At 45.7% G+C, this 22,099-nt stretch overlaps 1 protein-coding gene across 4 annotated transcripts in view; it reads right to left on the bottom strand.

The window, feature by feature from the left end:
* LOC129813453 (rabphilin-3A-like) overlaps positions 1–22,099 on the bottom strand; it is a 54,621-nt gene that overhangs the window by 24,772 nt on the left and 7,750 nt on the right. For 2 of the 4 annotated variants that reach the window (XM_055865788.1, XM_055865783.1), the window contains exons 2-4: positions 21,141–21,208; positions 1,490–1,633; positions 963–1,092 (exon numbers count right to left, since the gene is read on the bottom strand). In XM_055865788.1, coding sequence (XP_055721763.1) covers positions 963–1,092; positions 1,490–1,620 — 261 coding nt within the window. In that variant the 5' untranslated portion in view covers positions 1,621–1,633; positions 21,141–21,208. Of the gene's footprint in view, positions 1–962; positions 1,093–1,489; positions 1,634–19,994; positions 20,434–21,140; positions 21,450–22,099 lie in introns of those variants that run through there. The other 2 variants (XM_055865787.1, XM_055865785.1) reach the window with 2 other exon arrangements.

Raw genomic sequence — 22,099 nt, 5'->3', positions numbered from 1 at the left:
ATACAGGAGATACAGGAGTTACAGGAGATACAGGAATTATAGGAGATACAGGAGTTACAGGAGCTATAGAAGTTACAGGAGATAAAGGAATTACAGGAGATAAAGGAGTTACATGAGATACAGGAGTTACAGGAGATACAGGAGATAAAGGAGTTACAGGAGTTATAGGAGTTACAGGAGATAAAGGAGTTACAGGAGATACAGGAGTTACAGGAGATACAGGAGATAAAGGAGTTACAGGAGTTATAGGAGTTACAGGAGATACAGGAGATACAGGAGTTACAGGAGATACAGGAGTTACAGGAGCTACAGGAATTATAGGAGATACAGGAGTTACAGGAGTTATAGAAGTTACAGGAGATAAAGGAATTACAGGAGTTACAGGAGTTACAGGAGATACAGGAGATAAAGGAGTTACAGGAGTTATAGGAGTTACAGGAGATACAGGAGATACAGGAGTTACAGGAGCTACAGGAATTATAGGAGATACAGGAGTTACAGGAGTCATAGAAGTTACAGGAGATAAAGGAATTACAGGAGATAAAGGAGTTACAGGAGATACCGGAGTTACAAGAGTTACAGGAGATACAGGAGATAAAGGAGTTACAGGAGTTACAGGAGTTATAAGAGTTACAGGAGATACAGGAGTTACAGGAGATACAGGAGTTACAGGAGTTATAGGAGTTACAGGAGATAAAGGAGTTACAGGAGATACAGGAGTTACAGGAGTTACAGGAGATACAGGAGTTACAGGAGTTACAGGAGATACAGGAGTTACAGGAGTTACAGGAGTTATAGGAGTTACAGGAGATAAAGGAGTTACAGGAGATACAGGAGTTACAGGAGTTACAGGAGATACAGGAGTTACAGGAGATACAGGAGATACAGGAGATACAGTAGTTTACCCCTGCGGGTCCAGTCAATGTGTTGTAGTAGTCTCTGTAGGTAGGTGTGTTTGTTACCTTCTTGCAGTGGGAACAGAGTACAGAGGTGACTCCCTGCTGTCCAAACGTCTCTCCACACAGCAGACAACGAGACTGACCATCTCCACACGCCGTCTTCTTCATACTGTCCAACCTAGTGGCAAAACGCCTGCAGTACACACACACACACACACACACACACACACACACACACACACACACACACACACACACACACACACACACACACACACACACACACACACACACACACACACACACACACACACACACACACACACACAAACACTGTCCAGAAAGGTCGCTAACCGCCTAGAGAGGAGAGATCACACAGTATGCACACACACACACACACACACACACACACACACACACACACACACACACACACACACACACACACACACACACACACACACACACACACACACACACACACACACACACACACACACACACACACACACACACACACACACACGCACACACAGTTTTCTATTTCTCTCTCGTTCTCGTTCCCCGCTCTCTCTCTCTGTCTGTCTCACCCGATCCTCTCCTGCTCCATGGCCTCTATGGTCTCAGCCCGAGCCAGAACACTGTTGATGATCTCCTTCTCTTCGTCTGTTAGCGCCACCTCCTGAGGACCTCCTCCATGACCTCCACCATGCTGGTACATCCTGCTGACTGACCTGACAGACGGAGCGGGGACACACTCAAGGAACGGACACACCGGTATAATTTGCCGGTCAACAGTACTTAACATCAGATTTGGTCCAGACCAGACCAAAAACCAATGTCCGTGGATGTGGAAATCAAGACTAGTCTGCACCAAAAAAAGATGTCCAAAAGGCTTCGGTGTCGGTCCGTGCTTACTGAGGTGTAGCCTACAGTACTGCCTGTTAAATCATTTTATGAATGCCCATCTACGTGGTAATCCTACCGTTTATAAAACACAAAAAAAAGACGTCCAAAAGATGTTGGCTCACGTTTACTGTGGTGTAGCCTACCATGTCGCCGTAATGGAATTTAATGAATGCCCATCCATGTGGCAGACCCACTGTTTGTTAAACAGGCCATTGGACTGGCTTTATTAGTCCTGATTCCTGTGACTAATCAATTTGGCTATTTATGCTCTGAATATCAGCTACCCAACTTTATCAGGAGTTATCGTGAGCATATCTGCAATGTGTTGACACAGTGAGAAATGCAGAAGTATGTTATTTTTCGCTATAATCAGCTTGTCCAAAAAAATGTATGGATACAAATTTGAAACCACTGATCATGACAATGGGGTGAAACTCCTGGCCAACAGTTGTTATGGTCCATTCCATAGTGTCCATTCTACTTTCACCTGTCTTGTTTTTAGGATATGTTGTTTGATAACATGACAGCAAATGTTTTATTTGATTGAGCGCCATTTACTGTAGGTTAGGCTATTTGATGGGAGAAACCTGCATGATGTAAAAAGTGTCTGTCTCATTACATTGTCATCCATTTTATCTCCAGCCTCTAGGCTACAGAAAAGGTCACATAGACATTTCTTTTCTTTTACCCCTTTTCTCTCCAATTTCGTCGTATCCAATTGGTAGTTACAGTCTTGTCCCATCGCTGGACTTGGGAGAGGCGAAGGTCGAGAGCCGTGCGTCCTCCAAAACACAACCCAGCCAAGTCACACCAATGTGTCGGAGGAAACACTGTACACCTGGCGACCGTGTCAGCGTGCATTGCACCCGGCCCGCCACAGGAGTTGCTAGTGCGCGATGGGACAAGAACATCCCTGCCGGCCAAACCCTCCCCTAACCCGGATGACTCTGGGACAATTGTGCGCCGTCCCATGGGTCTCCCGGTTGCGGCCGGCTGCAACAGAGCCTGGACTCACGGATCTCTAGTGGCACAGCTAGCACTGCGATGCAGTGACTTAGACCACTGCGCCACTCAGAAGGCCACATATTATTTCTACCATATCCTAGATCTGCTACATGATTTATGTTAGAACATTTTTTGGACGGAACATTGGTGGATCGCCGCAGCGATGCGTCTCTCCAACAGAACCTGGAATCTGGAGAGGTGCGCTGGGAATGGACAAGCAAAATATTTAGCACCCCTGTCTTAGACAAAGTGGGCACTGCTTATCACAGGGCGGCATCAGCTCTCACCTAAAAAGCACATATGCCACTGGTTGAGAGAAATTGACATTGTTTTTAGGCAGAATTATGTGAGGTTTTATGTGTTGTTGTTAGAGGTGCGTCTTGGTCAGTTTAGCTCAGAAAATGCCGCCCTGATTTAGCGCCTGGTCTCGTCCCCTCCACTCTGTTCTAATGAGGCTTTGTGGTCATTGTAGAGGGAAACAGAAGACATACATGTTCCTGAGAGACTTATCTTTCAGTTTTGAGGTCATAATATTCTATGAACCAAGAGCCATTATTGTTTTTATTCAGAGGTTTTCCTCAAGACACCATTTTCAAATCAGTGTATTTGCTGCGGGTCACCAGGATCAGGGTCGCGACCCCTCATTTGGGAAACGCTGCCCTATCCCCATACCGGGCTCAAACCAGTGAACCTCTGCTCGCAGACACACATTAACGTCCTCCTTGACAGCATACCAACTGATTGAGCTATACAAAAGGTACCAATTAGTTAGCTCCATCGGCGACATTTCAAGCTAGCTGTGGAGTGAACTTAACTCGTTACAGATGCATCAGTCCTGTCTGTCTCAACCCTGATCCTGGTGACCCGCAGCAAACACTGAAACACACTGACCTAAAGGATACACTGCTGTAGATATTCTACTTGACAGTGCTCTAATCTAGCCGACGATAATGATGTGTGCCTCTGTTTCCTTGTTCAGTGAAAACATCTAGAGGCATTTTTAGTTCCTGATAGCAGGGTATTGAACCCTGAGTAATGCACAGTAGTATTGAACCCTGAGTACAGATCACTCCAGAGGCGACAGTTGACTTCTGATGTGTGTTTCTCACTTTCTCTCTCTCTTTCCTACTCATTCTCTCCCCTCCATCTTTCTCTCCTCCCCCTCTCTCCTCTCTACTCTTTCTGTACTGTCACAAATGTTCTCTCCCTGATGATTGGAAATGTCAGGGGTTGCTGTGACCGCCGGCAGCATGGCAACATGACTGATTGCTGTCACCGTGTGTGTGTGCATGCATGCATGCGTGTGTTTGTGTGACATTGGTGGGTTGAGGGGGCGAAGTCAGGGGAGGGGTCAGGGAGATAAGGAATGTTCAAGAATGGCGTGACACTCTCACCCCATGTGTCATCACAGACACACACGCACGCACTTACACGCACACACACACTGTATGACATCAGTCTACAACCATAGAATGGTGCAGATGGAGAGAAGAAGAGATTAGTATATTTTGTAATATCTGTGGTGGCAGCCTTCGAATGGCTTGATGTCTCATGAACAATATGACAAGGTCCCCTTGACTTGGTTACAAGGATTACAGACGATGTTCTAAAGAGGTGAGTCCTGCCCACAGTAGCTCCGTGTACAGAACACACACGACATAACATTACATCAGCTTCACTGACACCCTCCTACCCTGACACACACTATCACACTACCATGGTTATATACTCACCTCCAGCTACATTCAACCCCTCTCCCCTCCCCTTCTCTCCTCCACCTCTCCCCTCCCCTCCTCTCCTCCTCTCCACCTCTCCCCTCCCCTCCTCCTCTCCCTTCCCCTCCTCTCTCCTCCTCAGCTGCTTCACATGTAAAATCTCCCACCCAAAGCTGAACAAACACACGTACACACCAACGTGAAATGAGTTTGGTTGAGTGGTTTGCATATAAACACTTGCACGCACGCACGCATGCACACACACACACATACAGACAGTGTGCAGGACTAACGGGGCTGAGATCAAAGCCAGTCCTGTGACTAAAGGAAGTAAGTCTGTTGGAGAACCTGAAAGTAAACATGATATTAAAAACAACAGTGTGTTCGTGTGTGTCCTAAGAGTTGATGGGAACTCTTTTCAATCTACACCTCTTCTCCGCTGACCCACTCAAGGAACACTTGTCACCAGAAAGACTTCTGTTTGATTCACACTTTTTTAATAACATGGCTGGGTGAAACAGGGACTGGTGTGTGTGCTTGTTGACAGTAGAAAATTCTTTCATCTGGGGAAGGAGAATGAAAACTGTACAAAAAGTTTGATTTTTCTCTCTTTCCAAACATAACAAAACAAAAACAGTTTTCAGTTCACATCTGGTTTGAGTCTGATTAGGAGATTAAAGAGCCAGGTGGTTTTAAAACAACATGCTGTGTGTGTGTGTGTGTGTGTGTGTGTGTGTGTGTGTGTGTGTGTGTGTGTGTGTGTGTGTGTGTGTGTGTGTGTGTGTGTGTGTGTGTGTGTGTGTGTGTGTGTGTGTGTGTGTGTGTGTGTGTGTGTGTGTGTGTGTTTGTCCACTGCAGCTGCTGTCACAGACATACAAACACACACACACACAAACATATCAGCACACCTCCCCCTGCACACACTGCACACGCAACGCCCACACACAGCGAGCTGAGAAAGAGGACCTGTCACCATGCATCTATCGACTGACACTTTCACTGGCCCAGGGAAAAGAGCACACACACACAGCTCAGGGAACTGCAGTCCAACTGCACACTGAAGCATTTTAGGTCTACAAGATAGTGTGTGGGCTACAAGATAAACAGCTGCAGTTATTCATAATTTTCTACATCATTTGAGATGAGACTGTTGTTCTATCAAGCAGGGAATGCTGCATTCATAGAATTAGAATTAGCAGGAGGGGTATTCCCACTCCAATCAGTTCTAATTCAATGGATTTTCCACTGCCTGAAGAATCCCAACAGCTTCCGAAAAATCTATGTGGTTTATACATACAGTTACATTCAAAAGTTTGTACACACCTACTCATTCAAGAGTTTTTCTTTATTTGTACTATTTTCTACATTGTAGAATAATAGTTAAGACATCGAAACTATGAAAGAACACATATGGACTCATGTAGTAACCAAAAAAGTGTTAAACAAATATACATACTTACATACATACATACAAATATATTTTATATTTGAGATTCTCCAAAGTAGCTTGATGACAGCTTTGCACACTATTGGCATTCTCTCAACCAGCTTCATGAGGAATGCTTGTCCAACAGTCTTGAAGGAGTTCCTATAAGGGCACAAGGTGAGACCCAAATGCAGACACAGGAGGCAGATGGTTGAGCTCCGATATTTATTATAACAAGAGGGGTAGGCAAAAGGCAGGTCGGGTACAGGCGAAAGTTTATAAACCAGGTCCAAACAGTACCAGGCGATAGGCAGGCTCGAGGTCAGGGGCAAGCAGAGTGGTCAGGTAGGCGGGCTCAGAGTCAGGACAGGCAAGGGTCAAAACCAGGAGGGTGAGAAAAGAGAGACTGGGAAAAGCAGCTGAGACACAAAGCTGAGACACAAAAACGCTGGTTGACTTGACAAATAAGACAAACTGGCACAGAGAAACAGGAAACACAGGGATAAATATACCGGGGACAATAAGCGAAACCTGGGGGGGGGGGGGGGGGGGGGGGGGGGAGTGGAGACAAGCACAAGGACAGGTGAAACAGATCAGGACGTGACAGTTCCCACTTATGCTGAGCACTTGTTGGCTGCTTTTCCTTCACTCTGCGGTCCAACTCATCCCAAACAATCTCAATTGGGTTGAGGTCGGGATTGTGGAAGCCAGGATCTGATGCAGCACTCCATCCCTCTCCTTCTTCGTCAAATAGCCCTTACACAGCCTGGAAGTGTGTGTGAGTCATTGTCCTGTTGAAAAAACAATTATAGTTCCACTAAGCGCAAACCAGATGAGATGGAGTATCACTGCAGAATGCTGTGTTAGCCATGCTGGCTAAGTGGGCCTTGAATTCTAAATAAATCACTGACAGTGTCACCAGCAAAGCACCCCCACACCATCATACCTCCTCCTCCTCCATGCTTCATGGTGGGAACCACACATGCGGAGATCATCCATTGACTTACTCTGGGTCTCACAAACACAGGGCGGTTGGAACCAAAAATCTCAAATCTGGACTCATCAAACCAAAGGACAGATTTCCACCAGTCTAATGTCCATTGCTTGTGTTTCTTGGCCCAAGCAAGTCTCTTCTTCTTCTTGCTGTCCTTTAGTTGTAGTTTCTTGAAGGCCTGATTCACGCAGTCTCCTCTGAACAGTTGATGTTAAGATGTGTCTATTACTTGATATCTGTGAAGCATTTATTTGGGCTGCAATCTGAGGTGCAGTTAACTCTCATGAACTTATCCTCTGCAGCAGAGGTAACTCTGGGTCTTCCTTTCCTGTGGCGGTCCTCATGAGAGACAGTTTCATCATAGCGCTTGATGGTTTTTGCGACTGCACTTGGAGAAACTTTCAAAGTTCTTGACATTTTCTGGATTGACTGACCTTCACGTCTAAAAGTAATGATGGAATGTTGTTTCTCTTTGCTTATTTGAGCTGTTCTTGCCATAATAGGGACTTGGTCTTTAACCAAATAGGGCTATCTTCTGTATACCACCCCTACCTTGTCATAACACAACTGATTGGCTACAAACACATTAAGAAGGAAAGAAATTCCACAAATTAACTTTTAACAAGGCACACCAAGGCACGTCAATTGAAATGCATTCCAGGTGACTACCTAATGAAGCTGGTTGAGAGAATGCCAAGAGTGTGCAGAGCTGTCATCAAGGCAAAGGGTGGCTACATTGAAGAACCTCAAATATAAAATATATTTTCATTTGTTTAACACTTTTTTGGTTACTACATTATTCCGTATGTGTTATTTCATAGTTTTGATGTCTTCACTATTATTCTACAATGTAGAAAATAGTAAAAATAAAGAAAACCCCTTGAATGAGTAGGTGTGTCCAAACTTTCGAACGGTGTCCTATATCACAGGCAGCCGGTGGCACTTTAATTGGGGAGGACGGGCTCATATTAATGGCTGGAACGGAATAAATGGAATGGTATCAAACATGTGATTTCCATGTGGTTGTTCACTCCATTCCAGCCATTATTATGAGCTGTACTCCCCTCACCAGCCTCCTGTGATATACACAACGTGTACCAAACATTAGGAATACCAACCTAAAATTTAGCTGAAACCCCCCTTGACACACACCGGTGCACCTGGCAGCTACGACCTCACACCGTCCAAAGGCACTTACATTTTTTGTCTTGCTCATTCACCCTCTGAATGGCACACATACACAAGCCATGTCTCAATTGTTTCAAGGCTTAAAAATTATTCTTTAACCTGTCTCCTCCCCTTCATCTGCACTGACTGAATTGGATTTAACAAGTGACATCAATAAGGGATCATAGCTCTTACTTAGATTCATCTGGTCAGTCTATGTCATGGAAAGAGCAGGTGTTTTTAATGTTTTCTATAGTCAGTGTATGTACACTCAATGGCCAGTTTATTAGGTACACCACCCTGTTCACGAAAATGGTTCACACTTACAGACAGTGAGTCACATGGCCGTGGCTTGCTATATAAAGAAGGCAGACAGGCATCGAGACATTCAGTTACTGTTCGATTGAAGGTTAGAATGGGCAAAACGAGTGACCTAAGCAACTGTGAGCGTGTTATGATCATTGGTACCAGGCACACTGATTCCAGTATCTCAGAAACGGCAGGCCTCCTGGGATTTTCACACACGACAGTGTCCAGGGTTTACTGAGAACGGTGCGACAAACAAAAAGCATCCAGTCAGCAGCAGTGGGTGAAGACAGCTCGTTGATGAGAGGTCCAAGGAGAATGGCAAGTATAGCAAGCTAACAGGCAGGCGAGAAGCAGGCAAATAAAGATGCAGTACACCAGTGGTGTGCAGAACGGCATCTCAGAATGCACAACTCGTCGATCCTTGTCACGGATGGGCTACTGCAGCCATACCAGGTTCCTCTCCTATCAGCTAAACACAAGAAGAAGCGGCTTCAGTGGGCACGCGATCACCAACACTGGACAATTGAGGAATGGAAAAACATTGCCAGGGCAAACGAATCCCTGTTCCTGTTGTATCATGTTGATGGCAGAGTCAGGATTTGGCGTAAGCAGCATGAGTCCATGGCCCCATCCTGCCTGGTGTCAACGGTACAGGCTGGTGGTGGTGTAATGATGTGGGGAATGTTTTCCTGGCACATGTTAGGTCCCTTGATATCAATTGAGCAACATTTCCATGCCCTGAAGAATTACGGCTGTTCTGTAGGCAAATAAATTAGCCACTGAGTGTATATACACAGTATATTCTGAAGGTATTCCACCTTTTTATTACATTTCTTTAGCTTTGTTTTTCTTTTTGCCCCCTTGGGAACCTTACTTGCCACACCGCTTGTCCTGGATTCTCTGCTTGTGGTATTATATCCTGGACAGGTAGGAGTCATTTCTGGAACACAGAACATTCTAGAGAATTCCATTCCCTTAGGATTCCATTTCTCTCCATCCTTCTATCTCCGCCCTCTTTCCTCTCCTTATCTCCTCTCCTCTCCTCCTCTTCACTCTCTCAGTGGAAGCAGATTATAAATCTTAGAGCTCTCCACATCACCTCCTTCTATCCCTGTTGATGACTCTCTGTGGTTACACACACACACACACGTATATGCAAACACAGATTAACACTAAGTATTAAGTCTGCAAAAAGCACAAGCACAGACACACACACAAGCTAAAACTCTTATGTGGCAGTGCTGTGAAGAAACATCTTACTCAGTTGGTGACTGGAGCTTGATAGAACAACAGTCTCACCTCAAATGATGTAGAAAATTATGAATAACTGCAGCTGTTTATGCATGAAATCATACATTCTCTAAATTATGACATGGAATGGAGTTTGAAACACAGGACGATGACGCAGGGATGACACACACACACACACACACACACACACACACACACACACACACACACACACACACACACACACACACACACACACACACACACACACACACACACACACAGACACACACAGACACACACACACACACCTACTTCAGTGCACTAAAGGAGAAGACAGCTAACAAACATGTTTATAGGAATAGACAAACGGCTTTTAGATCCTGGTACTACGCATTGACATCAGAGGGTTGTACATGGGGGAGGGAGAGAACACATACTGTGTACATGTGAGTGTGCATCTCTCGCTCACTCTGTCTCTTTCTCTCCCTCTCTCCCTCTCTCCCTCTCTCTCTCCTTCTCTCTCTCTCTCTGCGCTCGTGCCTGTCTGACCATCCATGTGTCTGACCATCCATGTATGAGTATGTGTGTGTGCGTGGTTTGGGGGTGGGATTGGGGGCCAAGGGAGTTCACAGCCCTCTTCATTAGCAGAGGGAAGGCTACAGTACTCATATGCTGAGAGAGTGAGATAGTATGGGTGTGTGATACACCAGGGGCAGCAGTTAGTACGCCACAACAGCAACATAGGCCTTAGTGCCTAATGAATGCTCTCTCTCTCTCCATCTCTCTCTCTCTATCTCTCTCTTTTTCTTTCTCTCTCTCTCTCTCTCTCTCTCTACCACTCTTTCTCCCCTCTCTCCCCTCTCTCCCCTCTCTCCCCTCTTGCTTCACTCTCTCTCTTTTTCTCTCTCCCCTCTCTCTCTTTCTCCCACCCCCTCTGCCTCTCTCAGACAGACAGCCCTTCTGCAATCACAGGTAGTATGACCTGAGGAGGTGGTCAGACAAAGGAGAGGAGGAAGGTCAGGAGTGGGTGTCCACTACCTCTCCAGGGACACATCTTCAGACAAGACAGAAGGTGTTAATTTCCCTGTCTTCACTCCTTCACCTTCGCCCTCCTTCACACATCTCCACTCATCCCTCTCTTCCTCTCATCTTCATTCTTCCACCTGTTCCCCTTATCTCCAAACTGCCACTCAACTCAGTGGCTGCATTCCAACAGGCAAAATTGTATTTTGCTTAGTGTATTTAGAGGTGGTCAAACCATATTCATGGGAGCAAAAGTCCTGCACATTCCTGCATACCAAGTAGCTCTTCAGGAGGGGAGTTGGTCAACCTTGAAGGGTAGTTCTCAGAACCAGCAGGGTATATCTCTGTAAGACATGGGGTGTTCAATACAGGAATTATTTGTCAAAGATGTTCCGCCCATAAGCTTTCTTTGGTCACACTTGATTTGCATAGTCCGGATAGTCCATCTATAGATGCTCTAAAGATGGTCATACTATCAACAAACTATCTGTTGATAAGCAACTGCTTGCTAAGGTTACGGTTAGAGATAAGGTAACATATAGATTAAGGGTAAGGGTTAAGGTTAGGATTAGGGCTAGGGTTAAGTTTAGGGTTAGGATAAGGGTTAAGGTTAGCGTTAGGGTTAGTAGATAGTTGAAATGATAGTCTGTAGAGCATCTCCAGATGGATTATGCAAATAAAGTGTTACCCGTTCTTTATGTTGCTATACAACACTTTGTTGTGCCGGAGCGCATCTGTTTTTCAAAGCCCGTCATCAGAGAGAGCAGCCAGGGGAGTAGTGGATGATCTCGCTGAGACAGGAAGTAAATTACTTTAGGTTCCAACTGTGTCAAATTGACGAAAAAGGCATTCAAATATCCTGGATGAACTGAGGTGGAAAATCCTAATTGAAAGCAATGGGAAACTGTCCAATTCATTAAAGTTGAGATGATTGGTTAAATGGATTTGGTTGGAATTGAGTTGACACCAACCCTGACCTCCACTTGTCATCATGGAGACCATTTCTGTCTGTTAAGGTCTGAATGAGCAATGGCAGCAGTTCATCCTTTGGCATTCTCTTCTACATAGGTGTGTGTGTGTGTGTGTGTGTGTGTGTGTGTGTGTGTGTGTGTGTGTGTGTGTGTGTGTGTAGTTATAACCTACAGCATACAGCTACAGCTTTCACACTCCACTGTATTCTGCTGAGATGGAGAAGATAAGGGGGCAAAGCTGCTATAGCCTATAAGGAGGTATGACAATACAGAAGTGCGAGTAGTTATGATGGTAGAATGAGAGTCTACAGTAGTAGTAGTAGTAGTAGTATCAGTATTAGTAGTATTAGTAGTAATATTAGTAGTAGCAGTATTATTAGTAATAGCAGCAGCAGTACTAGTATTAGATGTAGCAGTAGCAGCAGTAGTAGAGGTAGTATCAGTAGAAGTAGTATCAGCAGTAGTAGTAGTAGTAGTAGTAGTAGTAGTAGTAGTAGTAGTAGTAGTAGTAGTAGTAGTATCAGCAGTAGTAGTAGTAGTAGTAGTAGTATCAGCAGTAGTAGTATCAGCAGTAGTAGTAGTAGTAGGTAGTAGGTAGTAGTAGAATTATAGTGGCCGGTGACTGAATTACATTTGATCTCATTTCTACCAGCATGTCACCCGTGCAACTAGAGGCGAAAAAACTCTAGATCACCTTTACTCCACACACAGAGACACATACAAAACTCTAGATCACCTTTACACCACACACAGCAACACATACAAAACTCTAGATCACCTTTACACCACACACAGCAACACATACAAAACTCTAGATCACCTTTACTCCACACACAGAGACACATACAAAACTCTAGATCACCTTTACACCACACAGAGACACATATAAAACTCTAGATCACCTTTACACCACACACAGAGACACATATAAAACTCTAGATCACCTTTACACCACACACAGCAACACATACAAAACTCTAGATCACCTTTACACCACACACAGAGACACATACAAAACTCTAGATCACCTTTACACCACACACAGAGACACATATAAAACTCTAGATCACCTTTACACCACACACAGAGACACATACAAAACTCTAGATCACCTTTACACCACACACAGAGACACATATAAAACTCTAGATCACCTTTACACCACACACAGAGACACATATAAAACTCTAGATCACCTTTACACCACACACAGAAACACATACAAAACTCTAGATCACCTTTACACCACACACAGAAACACATATAAAACTCTAGATCACCTTTACACCACACACAGAGACACATACAAAACTCTAGATCACCTTTACACCACACACAGAGACACATACAAAACTCTAGATCACCTTTACACCACACACAGAGACACATACAAAACTCTAGATCACCTTTACACCACACACAAGAACACATACAAAACTCTCGATCACCTTTACACCACACACAGAAACGTGTACAAAGCTCTCCCTCTTTGGCAAATCTAGCCATAACTCTATCCTCCTGATTCCTGCTTACAAGAAAAATCTCAAACAGGAAGTACCAGTACCAGCCCAATACGGAAGTGGTCCGATGAAGCGGATGCTACTGTTACGCTCAATGAGGACAATTGTAAGGAGTCAGGCGCAGAGAGCAAAGGTAATGGGGAAAACCACTCTTTAATGTCCAACCAGATGAACAACTGGTAACGTCAAAAACATTTGGCGTAAAAATCCGACTTGAATAAAGTACACACTGGAAAACAAATCCAGACTGTGGAAAACCCCAACATAAATGAACAACCTCATACAAAACAGAAAGACAAGCCCGCACAAACAGAAACGGGCTAAACGAACTTAAATAGCACCACCCTAACAACCAAACAATAAACAGGTGAAATCAATTAGTCAAAACCAAACGAAAAGGAAAAAGGGATCGGTGGCAGCTAGTAGACCGGCGACGACAACCGCCGAGCGCCACTCGAAAAGGAAGGGAGGCCACCTTCGGTAATACTCGTTACAGCTACGCTACAGGACTGTTTTGCTAGCACAGACTGGAATATGTTCCGGGATTCATCTGATGGAATTGAGGAGTTTACCACATCAGTCACCGGCTTCATTAATAAGTGCATCGAAGACGTCATCCCTATAGTGACTATATGTACATATCCCAACCAGAAGCCATAGATTACAGGTAACGTCCACACTGAGCTAAAGGCTAGGGCTGCAACTTTCAAGGAGCGGGACACTAAACGAATCTGGGATTGGCAGATGCCAGGAGAACACTACCTGCCCGAATGCATAGTGCCAACTGTAAAGTTTGGTGGAGGAGGAATAATGGTCTGGGGCTGTTTTTTATGTTTCGGGCTAGGCCCCATAGTTCCAAAAAAGGGAAATCTTAATGCTACAGCATACAATAACTTTCTAGACAATTCTGTGCTTCCGACTTTCTGGCAACAGTTTGGGGAAGGCCCTTTCCTGTTTCAGCATGATAATGCCCCCGTGCACAAAGCGAGGTCCATACGGAAATGGTCTGTTGAGATCAGTGTGGAAGAACTTGACTGGCCTGGTGAAACAATGACAAACAATGACAAAAATTTCACCAGGAGAATGTTCTGACCCACACTCTAAAATCACAAACACAACTTGACCTATTTCCCATTCACTGATTGGAGGGAAAACTGTTGGAATGTTAATTTAATTTAAAAGAGGAACCATTTGGAGTGTTGTCTATTCCCTCTCCATGTTCGGTGTTTTGGCATGTAGCTCCAAGCTGCTGAAATATATATAATTATAAAAATATTTTTTTTTCATATGTTTAAAAAATAAACTGTTTTATTGTGGGGAATACAACCAGGTTCTATTTTGTATTAGTTTTCTGTCATTGAAAATAAGAATTTGTTCTTAACTGACTTGCCTAGATAAATAAAGGTAAAATAAAAGTTGCAGTAGTAGTAGTAACCTAATTACTTTCTAGAGTGATACATGTCCACAGCAGATTGCAATTAAGTCCAGCAGCACTGTCTTATTATTTTCCTGTTGTGGAATTATTTCAAACCTTCTCTTGGTTGTTTTACTGCATAGTAATGGGCCACATTTACTGCTTCTCCAGGAGCGCTATATTGCAGGCTGAAACAGTGCCAATACAGGAACACAATGTTCCAGGAGCGCTATACTGCAGGCTGAAACAGTGCCAATACAGGAACACAATGTTCCAGGAGCGCTATACTGCAGGCTGAAACAGTGCCAATACAGGAACACAATGTTCCAGGAGCGCTATACTGCAGGCTGAAACAGTGCCAATACAGGAACACAATGTTCCAGGAGCGCTATACTGCAGGCTGAAACAGTGCCAATACAGGAACACAATGTTCCAGGAGCACTATACTGCAGGCTGAAACAGTGCCAATACAGGAACACAATGTTCCAGGAGCGCTATACTGCAGGCTGAAACAGTGCCAATACAGGAACACAATGTTCCAGGAGCGCTATACTGCAGGCTGAAACAGTGCCAATACAGGAATCCGGTTTGGAGCGAGCGGTCGCATTCGCATTCGCTCCGCAGGTAGTATAACTTTTCATTACATTTCATTACATTTCATTATAGTACAACGGTTTGATTTGTCTAACCTTAGCAATTTCTTCTTAGCTAGCTACATAGCCGTCTTTGTATCAAAGATAATTGCGTAATTATCGTATTTCGTTGTCCTATCGTAGTCCACACTGCTATCTGCCCAGCAGCTAGCCAGCTAGCCAGCTAGCAAACGTCCACCGTCTACCGAATAGTAGTATAACTTTTCATTACATTTCATTACATTTCATTATAGTACAACGGTTTGATTTGTCTAATCTTAGCAACTTCTTCTTAGCTAGCTACATAGCCGTCTTTGTATCAAAGATAATTGCGTAATTATCGTATTTCGTCGTCCTAACGCAGTCTACACTGCTATCTGCCCAGCAGCTAGCCAGCTAGCCAGCTAGCAAACGTCCACCGTCTACCGAATAGCAGCACTGTAGAAACTATTACACTCCTGAACGACTTGATTAGTGTTAGTGTAGTGTTAGCTAGCTACATAGTTGTCTTTGCTGTCTTCGTATCCAAGATAATTGGGTAGTTCAGAGTGTGTAGTTTTAGAGTGATTATCTTAATTTACCGAGGTTAGCTAGCCAGCTATTTGTCGTCCTCAACGTAGGAAACACTGCTAGCTAGCCAACAGCTAGCCAACAGCTAGCCAACAGCTAGCCAACGTCTACCGAATAGAACTTCCGCACTCAACAACCCGGTCGCATTCCGCTTCGCTCCACAGGTAGTATCACATTTTCATTTCATTTCATTACAGTACAACGGTTTGATTTGTTTGATCGTAGCTAGCTACATAGCTACATAGCCGTCTTTGTATCAAAGATAATTGTGTAGTCTAGAGCGATTTTCTAGGTTAGCTAGCCAGCTATTGTCGTTCTTTTAACGCAACGTAACGTAATCAACACTGCTAGCTAGCCAGCTAGCCACCGAATAGCAGCACTGTAGCAGCACTGTAGAAACTATTACACTCAACGGAACGACTTGATTAGTATAGTGTCAACAACGCAGCCACTGCCAACTAGCCTACTTCAGCAGTACTGTATCATTTTAATCATCTTAGTCAATAAGATTCTTGCTACGTAAGCTTAACTTTCTGAACATTCGAGACGTGTAGTCCACTTGTCATTCCAATCTCCTTTGCATTAGCGTAGCCTCTCCTGTAGCCTGTCAACTATGTGTCTGTCTATCCCTGTTCTCTCCTCTCTGCACAGACCATACAAACGCTTCACACCGCGTGGCCGCGGCCACCCTAATCTGGTGGTCCCAGCGCGCACGACCCACGTGGAGTTCCAGGTCTCCGGTAGCCTCTGGAACTGCCGATCTGCGGCCAACAAGGCAGAGTTCATCTCAGCCTATGCCTCCCTCCAGTCCCTCGACTTCTTGGCACTGACGGAAACATGGATCACCACAGATAACACTGCTACTCCTACTGCTCTCTCTTCGTCCGCCCACGTGTTCTCGCACACCCCGAGAGCAGCTGGTCAGCGGGGTGGTGGCACCGGGATCCTCATCTCTCCCAAGTGGTCATTCTCTCTTTCTCCCCTTACCCATCTGTCTATCGCCTCCTTTGAATTCCATGCTGTCACAGTTACCAGCCCTTTCAAGCTTAACATCCTTATCATTTATCGCCCTCCAGGTTCCCTCGGAGAGTTCATCAATGAGCTTGATGCCTTGATAAGCTCCTTTCCTGAGGACGGCTCACCTCTCACAGTTCTGGGCGACTTTAACCTCCCCACGTCTACCTTTGACTCATTCCTCTCTGCCTCCTTCTTTCCACTCCTCTCCTCTTTTGACCTCACCCTCTCACCTTCCCCCCCTACTCACAAGGCAGGCAATACGCTTGACCTCATCTTTACTAGATGCTGTTCTTCCACTAACCACATTGCAACTCCCCTCCAAGTCTCCGACCACTACCTTGTATCCTTTTCCCTCTCGCTCTCATCCAAAACTTCCCACACTGCCCCTACTCGGATGGTATCGCGCCGTCCCAACCTTCGCTCTCTCTCCCCCGCTACTCTCTCCTCTTCCATCCTATCATCTCTCCCCTCTGCTCAAACCTTCTCCAACCTATCTCCTGATTCTGCCTCCTCAACCCTCCTCTCCTCCCTTTCTGCATCCTTTGACTCTCTATGTCCCCTATCCTCCAGGCCGGCTCGGTCCTCCCCTCCCGCTCCGTGGCTCGACGACTCATTGCGAGCTCACAGAACAGGGCTCCGGGCAGCCGAGCGGAAATGGAGGAAAACTTGCCTCCCTGCGGACCTGGCATCCTTTCACTCCCTCCTCTCTACATTTTCCTCTTCTGTCTCTGCTGCTAAAGCCACTTTCTACCACTCTAAATTCCAAGCATCTGCCTCTAACCCTAGGAAGCTCTTTGCCACCTTCTCCTCCCTCCTGAATCCTCCTCCCCCTCCCCCCCCTCCTCCCTCTCTGCAGATGACTTCGTCAACCATTTTGAAAAGAAGGTCGACGACATCCGATCCTCGTTTGCTAAGTCAAACGACATCACTGGTTCTGCTCACACTGCCCTACCCTGTGCTCTGACCTCTTTCTCCCCTCTCTCTCCAGATGAAATCTCGCGTCTTGTGACGGCCGGCCGCCCAACAACCTGCCCGCTTGACCCTATCCCCTCCTCTCTTCTCCAGACCATTTCCGGAGACCTTCTCCCTTACCTCACCTCGCTCATCAACTCATCCCTGACCGCTGGCTACGTCCCTTCCGTCTTCAAGAGAGCGAGAGTTGCACCCCTTCTGAAAAAACCTACACTCGATCCCTCCGATGTCAACAACTACAGACCAGTATCCCTTCTTTCTTTTCTCTCCAAAACTCCTGAACGTGCCGTCCTTGGCCAGCTCTCCTGCTATCTCTCTCAGAATGACCTTCTTGATCCAAATCAGTCAGGTTTCAAGACTAGTCATTCAACTGAGACTGCTCTTCTCTGTATCACGGAGGCGCTCCGCACTGCTAAAGCTAACTCTCTCCCCTCTGCTCTCATCCTTCTAGACCTATCGGCTGCCTTCGACACTGTGAACCATCAGATCCTCCTCTCCACCCTCTCCGAGTTGGGCATCTCCGGCGCGGCCCACGCTTGGATTGCGTCCTACCTGACAGGTCGCTCCTACCAGGTGGCGTGGCGAGAATCTGTCTCCTCACCACGCCCTCTCACCACTGGTGTCCCCCAGGGCTCTGTTCTAGGCCCTCTCCTATTCTCACTATACACCAAGTCACTTGGCTCTGTCATAACCTCACATGGTCTCTCCTATCATTGCTATGCAGACGACACACAATTAATCTTCTCCTTTCCCCCTTCTGATGACCAGGTGGCGAATCGCATCTCTGCATGTCTGGCAGACATATCAGTGTGGATGACGGATCACCACCTCAAGCTGAACCTCGGCAAGACGGAGCTGCTCTTCCTCCCGGGGAAGGACTGCCCGTTCCATGATCTCGCCATCACGGTTGACAACTCCATTGTGTCCTCCTCCCAGAGCGCTAAGAACCTTGGCGTGATCCTGGACAACACCCTGTCGTTCTCAACTAACATCAAGGCGGTGGCCCGTTCCTGTAGGTTCATGCTCTACAACATCCGCAGAGTACGACCCTGCCTCACACAGGAAGCGGCGCAGGTCCTAATCCAGGCACTTGTCATCTCCCGTCTGGATTACTGCAACTCGCTGTTGGCTGGGCTCCCTGCCTGTGCCATTAAACCCCTACAACTCATCCAGAACGCCGCAGCCCGTCTGGTGTTCAACCTTCCCAAGTTCTCTCACGTCACCCCGCTCCTCCGCTCTCTCCACTGGCTTCCAGTTGAAGCTCGCATCCGCTACAAGACCATGGTGCTTGCCTACGGAGCTGTGAGGGGAACGGCACCTCAGTACCTCCAGGCTCTGATCAGGCCCTACACCCAAACAAGGGCACTGCATTCATCCACCTCTGGCCTGCTCGCCTCCCTACCACTGAGGAAGTACAGTTCCCGCTCAGCCCAGTCAAAACTGTTCGCTGCTCTGGCCCCCCAATGGTGGAACAAACTCCCTCACGACGCCAGGACAGCGGAGTCAATCACCACCTTCCGGAGACACCTGAAACCCCACCTCTTTAAGGAATACCTAGGATAGGATAAAGTAATCCTTCTGACCCCCCCCCCCCCCCCCTTAAAAGATTTAGATGCACTGTTGTAAAGTGGCTGTTCCACTGGATGTCATAAGGTGAATGCACCAATTTGTAAGTCGCTCTGGATAAGAGCGTCTGCTAAATGTCTTAAATGTAAATGTAAAAATGTAATGGAACACAATGTTCCAGGAGCGCTATACTGCAGACTGCAGCAGTGCCAATACAGGAACACAATGTTACAGGAGCGCTATATTGCAGACTGCAGCAGTGCCAATACAGGAACACAATGTTACAGGAGCGCTATACTGCAGACTGCAGCAGTGCCAATACAGGAACTCAATGTTACAGGAGCGCTATATTGCAGACTGCAGCAGTGCCAATACAGGAACACAATGTTACAGGAGCGCTATATTGCAGGCATTCTGTTGCCCTGGAACTTGATGTTCTAGTAGATTACCCCAGGGGAGAAAATACTGTGCATTTGCTGTATGTCTGGTTGAGATTTTCATAGTGCAGGTAACATATCTCTAACTCATTTCACATGAGATTACATACACATCTGCCCAGACCAGCTCTTTGCTCAGCAGCAAAAGTAAAAAATAAGAGCTGATCAATATACTGCAGCCATGTTGTGGAGGGAATCATAACCTTACCACTGACCTCTACACACAGGAAAAAATGTATTTTCTGGTTCTCCTCGCTCTCACACTGTTCTGTATCTGGAACTTTCTCTGCTGCAACTATGTGTTATAGTTAACTGAAGGCTCCGTCACCCAATTTACAGACTGGCTAGTCTGTCTGTCCGTCCGTGTGTTGGGGAGAGACTCCACACTGTCCGTCCGTGTGTTGGGGAGAGACTCCACACTGTCCGTCCGTCCGTCTGTCCGTGTGTTGGGGAGAGACTCCACACTGTCCGTCCGTGTGTTGGGGAGAGACTCCACACTGTCCGTCCGTCCGTGTGTCCGTCTGTCCGTCCTGACTCCCAGTCTGTTTCTGCTATAGCTGTCTTGTCATGGTCTTGCCTTTTATCTTGTCATGGTCTTGCCTTTTATCTCACTGCAGCTTGACAGATCGCAAATGCAAATAAGTCGCTAAAAACCTGTATAAATAAAGCAATGAAAAGTAATAGGAAAGCAATACATAACACAATAGCATTGCTAAATAGAATAACAGTCAGCTGTAGATGCCAAACAGTAAGAATAAGGAACTAAATAGGGAAACATTTATTTAGTATCTTACTCTAGAGAACTATTCTCCTTAGCCTCATCAATAGAAGATGAATATAATGTAACACCAGTCAGGTTCAGACTAACATCACAGCACAGTTAACCTGTGAGTCTACAGTGAAGAGAAGGGGGAGAATATGTCCTGAAGATATCTCAGCAGGGAAAGCTGTGCTTCGTATATTGTCCCCATGAGAACCCTGTTCTGCTCCCTGTATTCCCAGGAGAGATGAAATAACTAATATTCCCACATGAGCTTTGAGGCTGAGGTTACAGACATCAACCTCTGCTGTCACGACAGCTCAATGTAATAAATTATGTTCTGTAGTGATGACAGTGGAAAGGGAGTATGAACAGAATTAATAGAAGTCATTGTTTATGCTTCACTGGTTCACCAAAAATTCGGTGTAAGATTTCACATTTTCTCAGAAATAGCACATGGTGATTATTTACATGCTGAATAATCGAGTCATGCAATCCATATTGGTTAAGTAATTCTAGTCGAGTCCTTCCTTCTGATCTACCGGCATCATTTTTTCAATCAACCAAACACAAACAGTTAAAATATTATTTCATCTCATACCTGACACTTCTCCAACAGAAGAGTTTGTGTTTTTCTTGCTCTGGCAGAGAGATTGGAGATGTGGTAGCCTATGAGATAAAAAGAGAGTGGAGAGAGAAATATATATATAAAAAAGCGTTCTCCTGGCTATGTGCTTCTATAGATGTGCTCCTTCCACCCTGATCCACACACACACTCTCTCTTCACTGGCACGCGACCTATTCATTTAAAGCTGCGAGCCCTGCACTCTGCCCCCGCACGCTCAGTCGAGCGCTGAACGGAGGAACAGTGGTGAGAGAGAGAGAGGGAGAGATGCGTTACTTGGGAGTGGAAAATAATGGAGACAGAGGGAAGTCCACACGACATAGGCGGGCTACCCACTGGAGAGAAACCCCTCCTACACAGGGGATGAAGGGTTCTTCTGTGAGGAGTGGAGGTGATCCCTGTGACAGCGGGGATAATAGTGAAGATGCCTTGTAGCGTCTTGTGAATTTATAGCCTACCCCTGGATTTTTTGTTATTTTTTATTTTGATGTTGCTTAAACTTGTGCTATTTATTGTTCTACTACAATTAACTATGATGAGGAGGATGAGGATGGTGGTGGTGAAGATGGTGATCATCCTCATCATCATCATTGCTTTGCTGTAACCTAATGATGATTCCTTGACACATGGTCATCAACCAATCATGTGTATCTAACTGTGTGTGCCCAAGGGTTTTATTTATATGTGTGTGTGTGTGTGTGTGTGTGTGTGTGTGTGTGTGTGTGTGTGTGTGTGTGTGTGTGTGTGTGTGTGTGTGTGTGTGTGTGTGTGTGTGTGTGTGTCAGTGGAATGGAATAAATGGAATGGTATCAAACACATCAAACAGGTGGAAACCACGTGTGACTCTGTTCCTTTTATTCCAGCTATTACAATGAGCCTGTCCTTTTTTAGTTCCTCCCACCAGCCTCCACTGGTGTGTGTGTGTGTGTCCGTGG

Source organism: Salvelinus fontinalis, chromosome 2 (genome assembly GCF_029448725.1).
Source record: "Salvelinus fontinalis isolate EN_2023a chromosome 2, ASM2944872v1, whole genome shotgun sequence".
In the NCBI taxonomy this organism is placed as follows: Eukaryota; Metazoa; Chordata; class Actinopteri; order Salmoniformes; family Salmonidae; genus Salvelinus; species Salvelinus fontinalis.
This window is presented reverse-complemented; position numbering and strand designations above follow the sequence as displayed.